General features: G+C 35.4%; 1 protein-coding gene across 3 annotated transcripts in view; it reads left to right on the plus strand.

Moving 5' to 3' along the window:
* CHIC2 (cysteine rich hydrophobic domain 2) overlaps window positions 1–15122 on the plus strand; it is a 30955-nt gene extending 15833 nt beyond the window's left edge. Inside the window, exons 4-8 of one of the 3 annotated variants that reach the window (XM_071432379.1) lie at window positions 4797–4853; window positions 5020–5079; window positions 6331–6381; window positions 6898–6936; window positions 8006–15122. In XM_071432379.1, the coding sequence (XP_071288480.1) occupies window positions 4797–4853; window positions 5020–5079; window positions 6331–6381; window positions 6898–6936; window positions 8006–8056 (258 nt within the window). In that variant the 3' untranslated portion in view covers window positions 8057–15122. The remainder of the gene's footprint in view (window positions 1–4796; window positions 4854–5019; window positions 5080–6330; window positions 6382–6897; window positions 6937–8005) is intronic. The other 2 variants (XM_071432380.1, XM_071432381.1) reach the window with 2 other exon arrangements.
* Window positions 15123–16544: the final 1422 nt, after the last annotated feature.

The following is a 16544-nucleotide window of genomic DNA, read 5'->3' on the forward strand; positions in this document are numbered from 1 at the left end:
TTAGGTTAATCTCTTTGTGATGTACCAACCCACAGTTGAGACCTGTACAAATTAGTTAGTTTATAGATCGTGTGAGACCATATCCTCAGGGCTGTCTTCCAGAATGTGAAGTTTCATGAAGTCAACTCAATGTCATCAGTTCTGCTCCAAAATTCTGTTGATTGTATTTCTCTCTGTGTGTTATGGAGTTTTGATCTGTGCTTTAGGCTGACTCACCTTCTGCACAGAGCAATCGATCTAGTAAGGCAAATGCAGCAATAGCAATCTTGTTGGACAAGGCAATTTTTCAAGATCCTGTAAAAAGCACCAGACTGCTGCATTTATTTCCAGATAGTCTTCATTCTATTTAGTATAGATTTCACTTGGTTTCTTGCATGGATGCTGAAGTGGCTTCTGGGATGAGCACTCTTACAATGGTCTAAAATAAGAAATATCCTAGCTACTAATAGGAGAAAGTATTCAAGATCTCCACATTCACCTATGTAGTAGAACAGACACCTTTTCAAACTATTGTGCACTAAAGCAGATAGTCCAGATGCCAGGATCTGAAACCAAGTCAGATTTCACCTTCGTGATTTTCTCCCTTCACAAATGGAGAATTCCTTAGCAACATGGCAGTCTTACCAATTTGCAGTTTATATTGGTTTACTTGAGATATAGTGTTCAAGATGAGGACATTCTCAGCACAGATGTACATCATTCAGTTAAGTGTGTTTTGTGTACTGCTTTGGCATTTTTGTGGTACCAGTATGGGCCTCAAAATTGGCTTGGGGGATGTTCTGGCATGTTGAAAGTGAGCATATGTGACTCTGTTGTCATCTAACTTTCTATTTCACCATTTGTGGTGATAGCTGAATTACTTGGGTATAAATTTTGTAGTCAGAATGAATAGAAATTCCTGCTTCTGTAATTTCTCTCTTTGACTGAGTGGAATATAGTGATACTATAGCTCCCACCTCTGTCAGGATCCGTTGACTTTTTTCTGTGGTGGATAATACAAATTCTGGCCATGTGAGAAGCTAACAAAAGTCTGCCTAGAGTTGTCTTTTTGTATTTTGAGATTTAAGCATAAAGTATATTTGTTCGGGGCGATATTCAAAACCAATAATACTTGATTGTGGTAAAGTTTTGTATGAAGGAGTTTGAAAATCTCATGCTATTTATTGGGCTAATAGTGCACAAGGTATACATATGTATGTTTTCAGATGAGAAATCAAAGATCAAATGCACATGGGGAGAGTCTTTGGTTTTTCCCAAACAACTACAGATACAATTGTTAGTGGAGGATCAAGTTGTTGCTATCCATGTTGTTTCCCCACATAATAAAGACAAAGGGAGGTTCTCCAATTAGCACCATTTTGGGAGTCATGTAAGATCCTTTTGTTTAATATTGTACCAGTCATTCACTGATTTACAGCAGGCCTTGAGGGGGCCTTGGCCCATTTGCTAGTGCGGTTTAGTGCAGTGTGCGTTCCTGGCTGTGCACTGCCAGAGGGGTCCTGTTGCTGCACAGCCTTCCTGTCCAGATCAGAATTCCATCTGGACCTAACTGGATAGACCCTGAAAAGGTGTAACAGAAGTGTCTTGCAGTTGGTAATATATTCAGTGCTATCCTTGTTTCTGCATGGAGAGTTCATATTTAGGCTTAGATTTTTTTTTCCCTTCTATGTTTGAGAGAAAAACTTTATTTTACTGAATCAGGAGTGATAAGCATTAGTGAAAGTGTACTCTGTGCTAGAGTTTTTTGGGAGTCTGATTCTTCAAAAGACACTGTTAGACATTAATATCCTTAAAGAATCAGTTATTTTACAAAAATATTTCATTAAACATTGCATCTAGACAGTTGAAGAGGTCTATCTCACAAAATTCTGTGGATAACATTGAAGACTGTTTTTTTCATAAAATATACTACAAAGCATATTTTCTTATCCTTGGTATGCTGAAAAAGTGTACTTGAATTGCAGGTTTTTTTCTTTGCTCAAATATTGGACTGGGTTTTTAAGAAAAAAAAATGAAAAGCTGGATAGTATTAAATCTTCCTAATAAGCAAGTCTCTCTTCCACTTAATTTGTGCTTTTGTTGTGGCTAACAAATAATTTGCTGTATGGGTTTTTCTGTACACCATTGATAGAATATACAAGCTTGTCATCCTAGTGTGCTGGAAATGCTACACTCAAATCAAGTGTTCCTTTCTGGTTTTGTATATCCTCACCTGCTCCTCACTGTAAATCATTGAGATGTCAAGAGCAGTGATTAATTAAGCTGCACGTGCAAGTGCTTTTTTTCACCTGTCAAGTAGGAAGAAAACTTACTATAGTGAATTGTGTGATGCTGTTTAATGAATTTCTTTTTTATTCCAAGCTCTGAGGTTTGGAGAAATATTTTACAGTCTGATTTTCATTAACATCTCTGTATTAGTGATAGGGTGTGTTTGGGAGCTATGACTATTCCAGATTATGCTATAGGAAGGGTAAGTAGTATTTAAGGCCCTGGGAAGATAAAGAATCATGGTCTCGAGTCTGCATGTATTTTTATCTCATGCTAGTCAAATGACTTTAAGCTGTCCTTTTGTTTGAATAAACCAATTAATAGTACCTATCAATTTCTTATTTATATTTATGTATTGTAATATAGATGTAATTTTATTGGAATTTGAAAAGCTTGGATGTTTTTCACAGTCTTTAGGGCAAACAATGAAATTAAATTGTATAGTGATCTTAATCTATTATTAAAAGGTCCTGGAAAGGAAGATTACAAGGTAGATTCAGGTTTTGAATCAGTTTTGCCATTGGTTTAGCAGCGGGTGGGCAGGCAGATGCCTGCTCAGAGTAGAACCTATTGCCATTTTTCACCATTGATAGAGTAGCCTTTCAGAGTCAATGAGCTCTGTCAATGTGAGCTTGTCAAGGCTACAACTTCATAGACCTGAGAGGCGGTTTGAGAGGTCAGCCCTTTTCAGGTTTGCTGTGATGCAAATGAACTTTAATGCTTAAACAACTATTGGAATTTTTATGTCTGCTCCTTGTTCTTTTTTCTTCACAAAGTCATTGACGAGACATTCAGTGCTTTTTAAATTGGAAGTTGCATTGTGCTAAAGACCTAGTACAGATTTACGGAGGGCTGAAAGCAGTTAGATCATGTTCTTTTCATGGTGCGATTAGAATCAAATCGATTTCCCTACAGCCTTCAGCATTCAGATGGCAATTTTAACAAAGCTTGGGGGCTAGACAAGGGACAAAACGACTGAACTGAATGTTAATTACACTCTGCAGCCTTATTTTCTTTTGATTTGGAGCTGACTGGCAACTAAATTAACAAAAGTGTGACCATAACTGCTGCCCTATTTTCATTTAAAAGGAGAGCAGACTCTAAAAGGCTATCTTTACAAAGAAACAAGTGAGGTCTACTGATTATTGTTAAAGGGCACTGTCTTTAAAAACGTAATAATAAGAATAACCCCAAAAATACTCAATTTCCAATTGATGTGATAAATTAGTCACTGGGATGTCCACCTTTTGAGAATTCCTTGGCTTGTGATTTTGAAATAAAACATAATAAAAAAATTGCTGTAATGAATGCTGATAGCAATGATCTAATTTTTAATCATGTGACCACAGTACATGCTTAGCTGTGTTTCCCTACAACTGCTTCAGTATTAAACTAGTGGATGTTTGAAAACCAAGATGTTAATATTTGTGGGGAAATGAACAATTTGTTGTCTAATTTTTATTTTACTCAGATATTTTTGTTTCTCAGACAGCATTTAGTTTGGTTTGTTAAGGTCCATTTACTGTATTTTGTAGCAATAACAGCAAGATGCTTTCTCATCCTTTCCCCTGACCCCTCTCCGCCTTGTGAGGAAGCTGCAGCTGCACTAAGTTGTATTTGATCCTTGTCATTGCTCCGTCCTTTTGCACCTGCAGCTCTGTTGGTCTCATCTTAACACCTGGCACCATGAATTATCCTCTTTTTATTCACTGTCTGTAGCAAATCCCATTTAGAGCTAAGCAGTATATATTCTGGCAGTCAAATGACCATAAATGTCAGTATGTATTTCTCAAATGTAAATATAACTGAATAATTATACTCAAAATGCTGTGAAATTTTGCAGCACAGAACGTCCTTTAATTCTAGCATGCGTAATCTTAAAAAGCTGTGCAGAACAGCTTTCTGGATTCTCTGTCTGAAATGTCAAGTGTGGATAACACAGGCAGTAAACCTTTCCTTTAGAATCCTAAATACTGGGTTTGCTGTATACAGATCACAAACTTACTAATGCTTATTTGTGGAATATACTGTAACTTTCTGCATTTGCTTTTTTACTCTCTAAAATCTGGATGTAAATGTAACAAAAATTCCTCATTTATTTAGAGTACTGTGTATTTGCACTTGACATACAGCGCTGCAAAATAGTTTGCAACATTTGTGAGTTTATATGCTGACCTTAGAAGCAGTACATTTAGATCACTGATCATGGGGGAGCAGTGTTCCTGCTTTTTATACTTAGATCACTTTGAAATTTCTGTGAATTTAAAGTTAAAACTGCCATAAGAACCAGAGAACATACATATCAACAGTTTTTGTTCCAAAGTGATTGAAGGTACTTACTCAGCTATCACAAAAAGTTGTTTCTGTTCTAGATACTATTTAATACCAGACAAGTTTTGATCGTACTACAGACCACCTTGTACTCAGTCACTGTCCTGTACCTCTCTCCTTTTCACACAAAAGCAGCTGCAAAACAAAGTTTTTCTAAAACCAGTCAAGAGTAAAATTCTTTCTCATTTGTCTTCCAGACACGAAGATCGATTGAGAAGTTATTAGAATGGGAAAACAATAGGTTATACCACAAGGTGAGTGCCGCAGGGAGCAGCTTCGTACTGTTGGAGTTTGAATTGCACAGTATGGAAACAGATGCTTTTGTTGAACGAAAAATATGAAAGGTGAACAAATGGGCTAGTCTGTGTGCTGCAATAAAATACAGCTCATTTTTCTTCTTTTTCTTTCCTCCTTGTCTAGCTGTGCTTGCATTGGAGACTAAGCAAAAGGAAATGTGAAACGAATAACATGATGGAATATGTAAGTTAAAGGGCTGTTTTGTGAGTTTCTCTATTAAATGATCATTTATTTTGCTTCTGATCTTATTCTTTTCATGATTATTAATCAGTAAAGGTGTCAGGAGCTTAATCGCCTGAGTGCAAGGATTTTCTACGGTTCACAGATGCATGGTTTCATGTGCAGGACTGATTTATAAAGTTATGAATGACTTGAAAACAACGCTTCACTGTGTTCTGAAAAATAATAAATTAATTGCCAAGATAAAATAGCTTGAACATGTGCTGATGGAGTGTGAAATTTTAGATGCTGTATAAAGAATAACCACAACTTTGGTTACGCAGCAAGTCAGATATGGCTATTTTATATAATGCTAATCAAGTCCAAAAGTATGGAAGAAGACCTTTCAACTAAGCTGTTGGAGCTTAAGAAACCTTTAGCTCCTTTTTAAGATTTTAACCTTTAAACCTTTTTTAGATTTTAACTGCCCCTTACCTCAACTATTTTGAAAGTATCTTTATCTCCAATTGGTGTCACTAAAATATTTTCAAGTCAGTCTCTGGAATTTTAATATGCTTTAGTCTTTGGCTGAGATTCCATAAACCCATCTTGGAAATATACAGTGAGAAGTTGTATGGTTTAAAATGAACGATGTGTAGGATTTCAGTTTGTTTAGCTTGCAACTTGTTCTTTTTGGTGCTGTTCTTATTTCTATTTTCAATATATTTTGGATGTACATAGGATAGGATGAAATTAATCTGATAAAATGTAAACAACATTAGAATTTCCATAATTTCTTTTAATGCTTTAGTAGTTACTAAAGGCTGTAGGAAGGTTAGCTTTTTAAAAATAAAGATTAGCTTTGGAGAAACATCTACTGCATTAGGTCTAACTTATCTGTGATCTTCCATTACACAGGACTTTGTCTGTTCTATAAAATAACAAATCTATAATGCCTATAAAAATTTTAAATGTGATTCAAAATTCAAAATTATATTAAAATTATCTTTATCTTTTAGTCTTCTCCTTTTCCCTGTCCCTCAACTAGATCTTACCTCTTGCTTGAAATACAAGGTCTTCAAAAAGCGTTTTTTACAGAATGGCTCTATTCAGTTCACTGAATAAGTACTTTTTTGTAAAATTTATTCTACTGAATCTTTTAGGTTAGATATATGGGTGTGATTGAAAATGGAATAAATCAAATTTCAGAAAATAGACCTAAGCTTTGCCTAAATGAAGCATTCGTATTTTGCTGAAAACTTTATTTTTCTACAGGAAACATTGTCAAACCCAATGTTCTGCAGATTCAATTGGAAAAAACATAATGTGAGTTTGTAAATACTATGGATGCCCCAGCAACATTTACAGATGAATATTCATTCTATCAAATATAATTTCAAATCAGTTGACCTGCTTACTATAATAATATATGCATGGGCATATAGTTTCACAGGATAAAGGTCAAAGATTTTATTTTCAATTTGTGAAATGTCAGATATCTTTGGGTATATTAATGAGAAAATTTTTTCAAAACCTCAGTGTGACATTTTCTCGCTTTCAGTGAACTGATTTGCTAGTGTCTTTAAAAACTGCCCCTAATAGGATTGCGATTTAATTTAAATAATAGATGCCTATCCTCAACTTTTCACTAAACAGATGATTAAAATTAGACTTTTGTACCCAAAACTTGGTACTTCACCAAAATGAGGTTTGAAATCCCTGTAGTAGATGACAAATCAAATAAAAAATTAAGAAAGACAAGATAGTCTTATACCTTTGGCATAAAGACAGTGCTTCAGCTTTACTTCTTGCTCCCTTTTTGGAAACTTGCCTGAAAATCAGAAGCCCTTGTATGTCTACAGAATCCAGTGGTTGACTCAGGTCAGTGATCAGTGGATTTTCAGCAGTTTGCATTACTTCTGCAGATAAGTCACTTCTAAATATCTCAAAAAATAAACTTATCTACCTAATTTCAGGACTTGTAATTCCAAAAGTACTTGCCTTAGAAATAAGATTGGAGACTTACTTTTATTTTCTGAGGCTTTGTATGCTTGCAGAGATAGAAGTCTTTATTTTCTAAGCAGCTAAGTTATATTCTCTTTTACAATCACAAACATTGAGAAATAATTTTTAACTTCTTAAAAAGGTGAGTTTCCCTTACAAGTAAATAAAATCCTTATTTATGTACCAGATTTATTTGTTTATAAATCAGATCATGCTGCTGTGTTATGACTGTCTCCGAAGAAAGAATGTGCACAAGTCAACATTTTCTTCAAGCTTCCTATTTAAAGAGGATAAATACTTGGATTGTGTTCTGGAGTGAGCCCTATAGTATACTTAGCTGGGAAAAATGCAGTTTAAATTTGAATTGAGACCATAAGAATAATCACAAAAGCATTAGTCAAGTTCTTGTTAACTACTTGAACATTTGTAGATATGGGAGCTTTGCAAAAGTTGATACACTTTTTTACACAGGTATTGAACTATAAACATGATTTAGAATCCTGTATTAAGTGGCAACAATTCTGAATTAAGTGAAATTGCAATTGAAAACTAACTTTTCATGCATTATGCATTCAGGATTTGTTAGTTTATTTTTTTAAGTGAATGCATTTATCTCTTTTGTAGTTTTTCCCCAATAAATAAATTACTGTATAATAATTCTTTAATATAATTAGCTGACTTCAGTTTATGTGTTTCATATCAGTAGGCAAACTTTTCCAGTTGAATTTTATTCCATAAGTATTGGTTTTCAAGCCCAAACCAATTATCATACATGACTTCTCTAATGGTCTCCTACCTGAGACAAGTGCCATGATTTTTGTTTTTCTTCACAACTTGATATGCTAATTAAAAAAAAAAACCAAACCCAAAACCATGTGAATTATAATTGTGATAGATAATAGGATTGCTGCCATCTTTAATACATTTTTGTTTTCTTTTTATACAGGTCATCCTTATAGAATTTTTACCAAAGACACCGATTTTTCGACCGGATTAGCATTCAATTTATTTATAGAGACTTATTCAAGTATGTTGTCTTTCCAATGGTGCCTTGCTTGGTGCTCTCCTGGTAGTGACATAACTTTGGTTCTACAGAATCTTGTGGTGGTTTCATTTGGTTTTTGTTTGTTTGTTTTGGGTTTTCATGTTTGTTTGTTTTGGTTTATTTTTTTGTTGGTTAGTTGTTTTCTGTGTTCTTTTTTTAAAATAAGAGTATGTTCTAAGTGTATTTGGTCAAACTCTGCAAAGTAATTTCATACAAATGTTAATTACTACTTAAGTTATTTTTACTTTTGCTACTTCTGTTTATTAATGTATCTTGATTTTCAAAGGAGTCTTTTATATGTGTGTGCGCGCGTGTGTACATATTATATAAATACACAGCTGAAAATGATATACAAGTGAACAGGTATTTTTTTATCCCTATATGATACAACTGGTTGACTGTACCTTGTCTAAATTCCTTAAGTCATTCTGAAGTTGCTGAAGTTCCGTCGAATATATTTGGAAGCTTCTGTCAGTGACTAGTCAATTGTAAATACTTTTATTTCCTTTTGGGATATTGACTAGTCTCTTCCAGCAAAAGGAGACAAAGTTCTTTTTGAAACTGTGATTTTTTTGGAATCCAGATATTGTTAGTAGAAATCTCTATGCTTTTCATGAAGAAGTCCTGTCAACTGATTCTGAAAAAGTTTGGCTTTAAAAAATTAAAAAAAAAATAAGGCAGCCAAGTGGAATTATTTTACTCAGACTAGAAGAATCACTGAGAGCTTTGCATGTGTCTGGTTAGTAGAACTCAAGATCACAAAAGTATATTATTACTGCATTTTATAATGTAGCTGTTTTAATTCAGTCAATTGCCATGTGCCAGCTTTATTCATACTGTTTACCAGATCTTGTACACAGGGGTGCAGAAGGACTTGTTTTAGTAAAACTTAATTGCCCAAGAAAACCTTTCATGGTTGTTTTTGTTTATTTTAAAGCCACAGACGCAGGAAAAAAGTTACTTAATTCTTGAACAGTGCAGTTCCAGATGCAAATGCCATATATTAAAGTAATCAAAGTAAGGTGCACTGGGCAACAGTGTATGTTTAAATGTGTTAGGCAATTATTTATTGCACCCTTTCTTTTGCCCATTTTGGTTTACAAAGTTTATTTTCTGCACAAGTATAAGACTTTTTTTAACTGGATATATGATGTATGCTTGGGTCAGGCCAGTTGTATTTCATTTCTTCTGATTATACTTTAGTTTTACATATCTTCATACATAGCTTTTGGGGTTTTTTACTTGCAACTCTCATAACTGTAAAATTTACTTAGGTGTCTGAAATTACTGTACACAAAATTGATGTAAGTTAAGAACATGTTCCTTGTACAGTTGTGTTAGCAAGCAATAATGTGAATATATTAAAAAAACCAGATATACTCTGCTTAATATTTGTATGAATGAAAAGTTGATACCACTACAAGAATAGTCTTCTCTTTTTAATCTTTTAAATACAAGTTTTATTTCAAGGTAATGTATTACAGGTACCTTGATGCTGTGAACTATTTTTCTATGTCTTCAAATATTTATTCTCTGTAAAATATTCCCTAGTGAGTATTATATTCCTAAATTGTCCATAGTGGGAGTGGTCTAGGAAGTTTTAAGTTTTCTTAAATCTAAGCCTTCTGAATCTGTTACCAAAATTCATCTTTTGCACAGCTTTCATCTGTGGATTCCTACTGTTCACTTTGAGAATAGCTCAGCTATGCTTTTCATATGAGCCTACAAGGATGTTTCTTTGACTTGACAGAATATGATTTTTCATTAACAAATTCCAGTTTTGTGCTGGCCTCAGTTGTCTGAGTGCCACTCATGCATTCTCTACAAAGTAAATGCTTATAATTTTCTAAAAATCAATTTCAACCTCTTCTTCAGTACAAATCTGGGTCTGCTGCCCTCCTCTCACCCAGAAGTATCAATTGTAACCTCAGACTAGTTTCAGCCTGTGGGAGGACAGAAACCTAACATTGATGGCAGCAGAGACAGGGGGGTTGGAGGTGCAGAGGAGAGGTTGGATTTGAACAGAAGTGATAACTGGTGATAAATACTTATGACCAGAAATATAATTGATTTCTTTTGTGTCAGTTTTCAATAAAATGAATACTGGATCATATGAGGCCTAGATTTTATAAAAAATTTCATTTGACTATAATTTGTGTCATGGATGCAGTTTTCCACTGAAGTGGAAACCTATCCCTTCACTCTAGTGGAGGATATGGCTTCTGATTTGTTCATAGCAGCTATTTTCCTTAGTTTACTTCTCAAACTTCCCATACTGTGTTCTGTTCTCATCCACCGCTACCTTTCCAGCAGCACCCAAACCCAGGGACAGTAAAGCTGCTGCAGGTGTGATGTGTGCTGAGAACAGTGTGGCTTACAGGTTTACAGAGTATCCCATTAGTAAAGCTTCCACATCAACAGTAGTGATGCTTAAGATCTTGTCTACTTCTAGGTGCATCAGCAGTCATAGGCTTGGTTAGCAGGCAATTCTATATTATACCTGTGACTTTTTCTTTAAGAAATAATATAGAGATCCAAAGTAGAGCTCCGAGCAACTAAAAAGTTAAATCCCTTTGTAAGGAGGCCAGACTTACTCCCTCAAAAAGTATTTTGGATATTTTATTAATACAATGTCTCTGACTTAAAATATAATCAGGAAATTTGAGAAAATGCCTATATTGAGAGATGAATTTTATCTCAGAAGTGGTACTCTCCTGAAGAAGTAGTACACTCACCTAGTAAGAGTATTACAAAACATTTTCATACAATCCTTTTCAATTCATTAATTATAGTGATGGAAATTGAAGATGGCAGGAGCTTTAATCAACTGTTTAATGCCTGCGGCAATTGTCAGGATTTTCTTTTGATGTTGCTTCTGAAATACTAAATCTATTTATTTTGATTGCTAGTGAGAAGACATATATTACCTTTTTGTCACTTGGCAAAGAACAAAATTGCAGTTTGAGCAGACCAGAAGCTATAGTAGGACTTCCAGGACACAGCCTACTCTTTGCTAAAATAACTATTACATTATACTAACTTGTTTAGCTTCTTGCAACTCATCAGTTCCTACAAATAATCTTATCTATTTCAAATTTCCTTGAACAGTTAAGTTAGGTATCAAGTTGATAATAATAATTTAGCATATTATGCCTGTTTCATCTTTACCCTGCTGAACTAATGGTGAAGGCATCAATGAATCTCCATGAGAGCTAATTATTAGTTTTAGATACAGTTGCCTTTAACTAGTGAATAAAGATTTCTTACTGTCATATAATAGAAACAAATTCTTTTAAATTTTTTAGTCATAGGTGGAAATAAGTTCTGAGGGAGGAGGACTTTCTCTCTGACCCTATGTGAAGAATTCTGAAGAGCTCATCTGCTGTTAAATAGTTGTGACTCAAAGTTTATATTGGGATTGACAAACTTCACCAGAAATGAAAATGTGTATGGAGATACAGGAAGTCAGTACATTTTTTGTAATAGGTCAGTAAGAGTAATTTTAATAAACTATTTATGCAAATCCAGAATTCCCCATGGTACTTAAACCCAAGAAAAATAGTTTGTAAAAACTTTCTACAGTACTTAGATGTAAATTATAATCTCTGAATCAATTTGTTAAATTATATGTTTTTGTAATTCTCAAGACCATGATGTTTAAATGTAATACACTGTCTCTCAGACAGGCTTATTTAAAAGTCAGTTTTAAATTTTTTTTCTGAAAGTCATTATTTAGCCCCAAAGACTGTGGGAAGAGCTTTAAAATACAATCTGTACCTGCTTAGAAGCCAGGACCCAAGGAAAAAGAACTTGTCTTTTTTCCCTTCCCTCCACCCCCTACCCTAAAGTCTTAATTTTAAATTGGTCCCCTTGTTTGTAGCCCTAGTTTATGGGTTTTGAGCAGCTGGCAATAATGCAAATTGTCCACCAAAACCCCCATTTGAATTCTGAACAGTTTAAAGAGATCACTTTAATTGAAGAGGTGAAAGACTTGTTAAGCAAAGAAAATCCGTGGTTCTTTTAAGTTCTCCCAGCACTGCTGTTGAGTAATTAAAATAAGGATCATGATGACCCTACATTAGGTCAAAATCCAGATGATTTTGTGTAAAAGAAACACTCAATTAGAGAGATCTCAGAGCCTCAAATGTCTTGGATTCATAGTAGTGACTTATTAAGGATAAGTGGCGCTGGCTACTTTTGTACCTGTGACTAAAATAATTTATGTTGCTCTTCAGCAACCTTGCTTATGAAAAGAAAGCATTTCAGAAATCTGTATTCATCACTGCTAATTTGCTGTAATTTCTGTGCTTCTCCCTACAGCCATGTTGCATTTCCATGACAAACAGCTAAGTGTATGATCATTATAATGCCTTTAATAGCCATATTGTAGGTAGAAATATTAACTTCTCAGGGACTAATAGGAAATACAAACTTGGAATTAATGAGCTGAATGCCTATCTGCATGAAGGCTTATTTTGCAAATGTCACCCTAGAAACTTGATTGTAATATGCATGACCATTATGAATGTTATCAATATAAAGTTATGAGAGCTTCTTTTACCCTGAATTACTAGGCTGCTAAATGACAAAGTATGTTGGATAAGGATAAATGAAGGGGTTTTTTTTGGATTTGGATGGAGTGATTATTTCTAATGGTGCTACCTTCTTAACTCCTGTGTTTATTTTTTGTAAAGTTTTCTCTGTAGGCTGGGTGAATCAGGGGATACTGGTGTACTAAGAAAACAGTGTTATTCTTCTTAAGAAAGTAGAATAATTTCAAGGGGCAAAGTACTCTAGAATTGAAAAAAAGTCACTGCTAAAACCATGCATTTATTCTTAATGAGATATCCATTTGGATTGTTTTGTTGCTAACAGTACTTTGCAGTTCATTACTTTTTGAACTTTCATCTTTCTGATAGCCAGTGTAGGCTGAATTAGAAACCATGTTTGAAAAATTAAAACCCCCTGATTCCTTGCATGAAAGGTCATATGTTGACACTTGTGCTGATGTATGTATGTGTCCCTACCACATAACACCTGGGTAATATACATTTTTATGAAACTACATTTTACTGGTTTCATGGAAGTTGTCCTTTAAAAGAAGTCTTCTGGTTTGTTTAGCTCATTAATATTTCATTAAGATTTATTTTCTTGAAAAAGGGTTCATAAATGCTTGGCTCTTCAAAATACAACAGACCAGTAGGAACAACTTAGTGAAGCAAAAGATGAAACATAGGAATTAGGAGAAGCAGCACTGAAAAGATTGGATTTGAAGATTAGGTTTAGAGTTCTGTGAGTATGGCAGAAAATAGTTTTGAACTGAATGAAATTATATTGAATGGTGCAAGTTAAGCAAAAGCTAGCAGTCCATTTCAGTAGTTAAGTAGACTGTGTATTAACTTCTGTTCTCTTTTTTTATTTTGGTGTGTGATTGATTTATTTTGGTTATGCTCTAGTTGATAGACAATTCTGCTATCATGCAGAATAATAATGCAGAAGGTAAGCTTCCTTCTAAACTCAGCATCTCTTCATTTAAAATAGCCAGACCAAAATGGAATTGCTGATGAGAGCTGCGCTGAGTGCAGAACAGTCTTTTCCTAAGCTGGAGCCTGTAATGCATGACTAATTGTTTCCAAAGAAAATTCTTGACCTGTCCAGACAGCTCCTGTCATGTGACAGTATATCTAAGGCCCACAAATAGGATCCAGTTAGTACAATTTATGTTCAGGTAAGTAAGACTTTTGTAGTTGATTGTAGTTTTTATGGAGAAGGGAACCATTGACAAATGCTCACTTTGAGAGAACAAATAGATTTTTATAATGTTTATTGAAACATGCTTTTTTCTTGTTGTTTGCTCCTCATTTATAGCTTAATAAATGAAAGTTATTTTGCTTCATGTTGAAAACTAGACTTAGTAGTCAGCTGAAGACTTATTTTTGTTACAGTATTTTAGGTTTATGAATACATTTTTTAAGTCATTTTTTAAGTTTAGAAATGTTTCAAAAAGTCATATCCTGATGCAATGTAACTGATATTTTTAGTGGCTGTATGTTTAAACTGGTTTCATTGTGCTGATATAAATATCTAACTCATCCACTCCAAGTGTGTATCTCTGATCCTTTTATGCTAGCAATAGGCTTTCTAACTTGTTAGGATATGCAGTGTACTGGTGAATATTGTCAATGAACAGTTTGGTTCAGTAAGATAACAGGGAATGTGAAAGTAGTTCCTGATTTGAAAAGTCTAACCCAGACTCTTGTTTTCATAAAGGATGGAGTCTGGCAATAAGAATATGAACTCATTCCAAACATAAATTTGAAAGAGAATAGTGCCTAAATGTTGCATGCTAAATTAGACTGTGTGTAACTCATGTTGCAGAGAATTTAAAAGAATTTGCAGAGACTTGCATTGGACTGCGTGTGTTTAGGAAAGACCTGTTAAATGTATGAAGCAGTAATGGTCAATAAAAATGTTGCCATCAAGAGGGAAAACTTAAAACCCAATATTTTGGAGTATGTTAAAAATCCATTTCAAGCAGAAAACCTGTAAGCAATAATTTAACCTAAAACTGGAAGTTAAAGAAGCTGCTACTTATAGAGAGACTTGATGTTAATTTTGCCTGTTGGGCATCTGTCCTCTTACAGAGTTTAGAAAGATAGATTTGCTGTGATTTCCACTATTGTAACATTCCTCTTAAGTATCCTAAGTCCAGATGAGAGACACAAAGCTTAGAAGCCAGCACTGTGTTTACAGGGTGCACAGCTTTGGGAGGAGACGATAGGAATTAAAGGACTTTTTAAAGGCTGCACAATTGTATATATGCATATTTAAGAATATTTAACCATGTCTGCTAAATTACTGAGGCTAATCTATTGTTGAATTATAGAATAATATTTAATACATCAACATTGGTTTTTCCTGACCTGACCCAGAATTGGAAAGGACTCCAATATAACTTTTTTTAAAGCATTTCTTAAGTTGTATGTATTATAAACTAATAAAATAATTGTTTAACATATCTTCTAAGCCTTATAGTTTTTCATCTGTGTTGGGGGGAGGGTGTGGTAGGAAGAGGAAGAAAAGGAAAAACTTGAGAAACTGCTGTATTGTGCAATGGTCTTATCTTCCAGTTGATACTTTTAGTCTAAAGGCAGGAGGGTGGGTGAGAGGGGAGAGAAAACGATTTTGGTCATTTAGGTGGCTCTAGGACTGGAGTTACCTGGAGTTCCCTGTTGTAAGTGTTTCAAACTGTTTTTTCATTAGGTCCACATTTGGAGTTCTTTAAGCTTTTTAAGCCGTAATGATAGTAGGATTTATTAAATGTACTATCATTATGGTTGAATGGTGATTTTGAAACTGTGTCTTTTTTTGAAGCTTTTATGTTTTATTCACGTGTGCTCTCAAGATAGGGTTTCCATCTATTTGGGGCAGACACCACCTATTCAGAAAGGAGTCATTCCCATCCATGCAATTCACGTGTTTTTCAGACCATTCAATATGAAATGCTGGTTAACCTGAACCTTATGAACAAAAATGAAGTCTGTGCTCTCCGCCATGCCGAGGATGGCCTTGGTTCTCATCAGCCGGCAGCTTTTCCTTGCATGAAACGTTTTAAGCTCGTTGGTTACTCTAGTATGGCAGTCTTGGCAGTCTCTTTATAAAGTGCATGTGTATAATGTCTCTAGCATGTGTGAGAGGTGTGTTAGACATGCTCATGTCCCAACGTGCGGGTGGGGAGGGGTGCTCCTGCCCGGCGCTGTGAAGCATTCCGGGTGTTGTAATGTGGCTTGCAAAGCGGTAGATACAATGTTGCTGAGCAGAAAAGCGCACGATAGATTTAATGTAGCCAATTGTGTACTTTGAAAAAAAAGAGTAACTGTTCAGTGTGAGTTAATTTTGGATTTTTTCAGCATCTCTCTTTTAGGCTTTGTGCGGCATTCTTCTAGACAAATGCGTATTCCATGTGGGCCACTGTTCTGCTAAATGCTCTCAGTTCTCCTTTTGCAATCAAGATTATGTTGCTAAGGAGATTTTGCTTTTATTGGTGCCATTGATTTGTGTTAATACGTTTTGAATACCTCTCGGTATTCTTCCGTAGACAAGGCCAAAAGAAAAACTTCCCTGAGTTTCCCGATTTACATCACAAATGGAGCGGTGGTGTAATGAAGCCGATATAAAGTGGGCAGTTGAAAGGGAACTAAAGAAGGGCACTCAAGTGAGAAATGAAGAAATGTGCCGAGAGCGGTCTGCGGGCCGCCTCCGGCCCAGCTGCGGGAGCGGGAGCGGGCCGGGCCCGGCGCCGGGGCAGGGGGACAGCCCGCGCCTCCGGCCGCCTGGACCACCCACTCGCCGCGCCCCGGCCCCGCGGATTACCCGGGTAATGCTGCCGCTGCCGCTGTTTCCGACCGCCCGGCCGCCGCCGCGGGCACGGCGGGCTCGG

Source organism: Agelaius tricolor, unplaced genomic scaffold (assembly GCF_023055355.1).
Source record: "Agelaius tricolor isolate 1412-34295 unplaced genomic scaffold, bAgeTri1.0.p SCAF_8, whole genome shotgun sequence".
NCBI lineage: Eukaryota > Metazoa > Chordata > Aves > Passeriformes > Icteridae > Agelaius > Agelaius tricolor.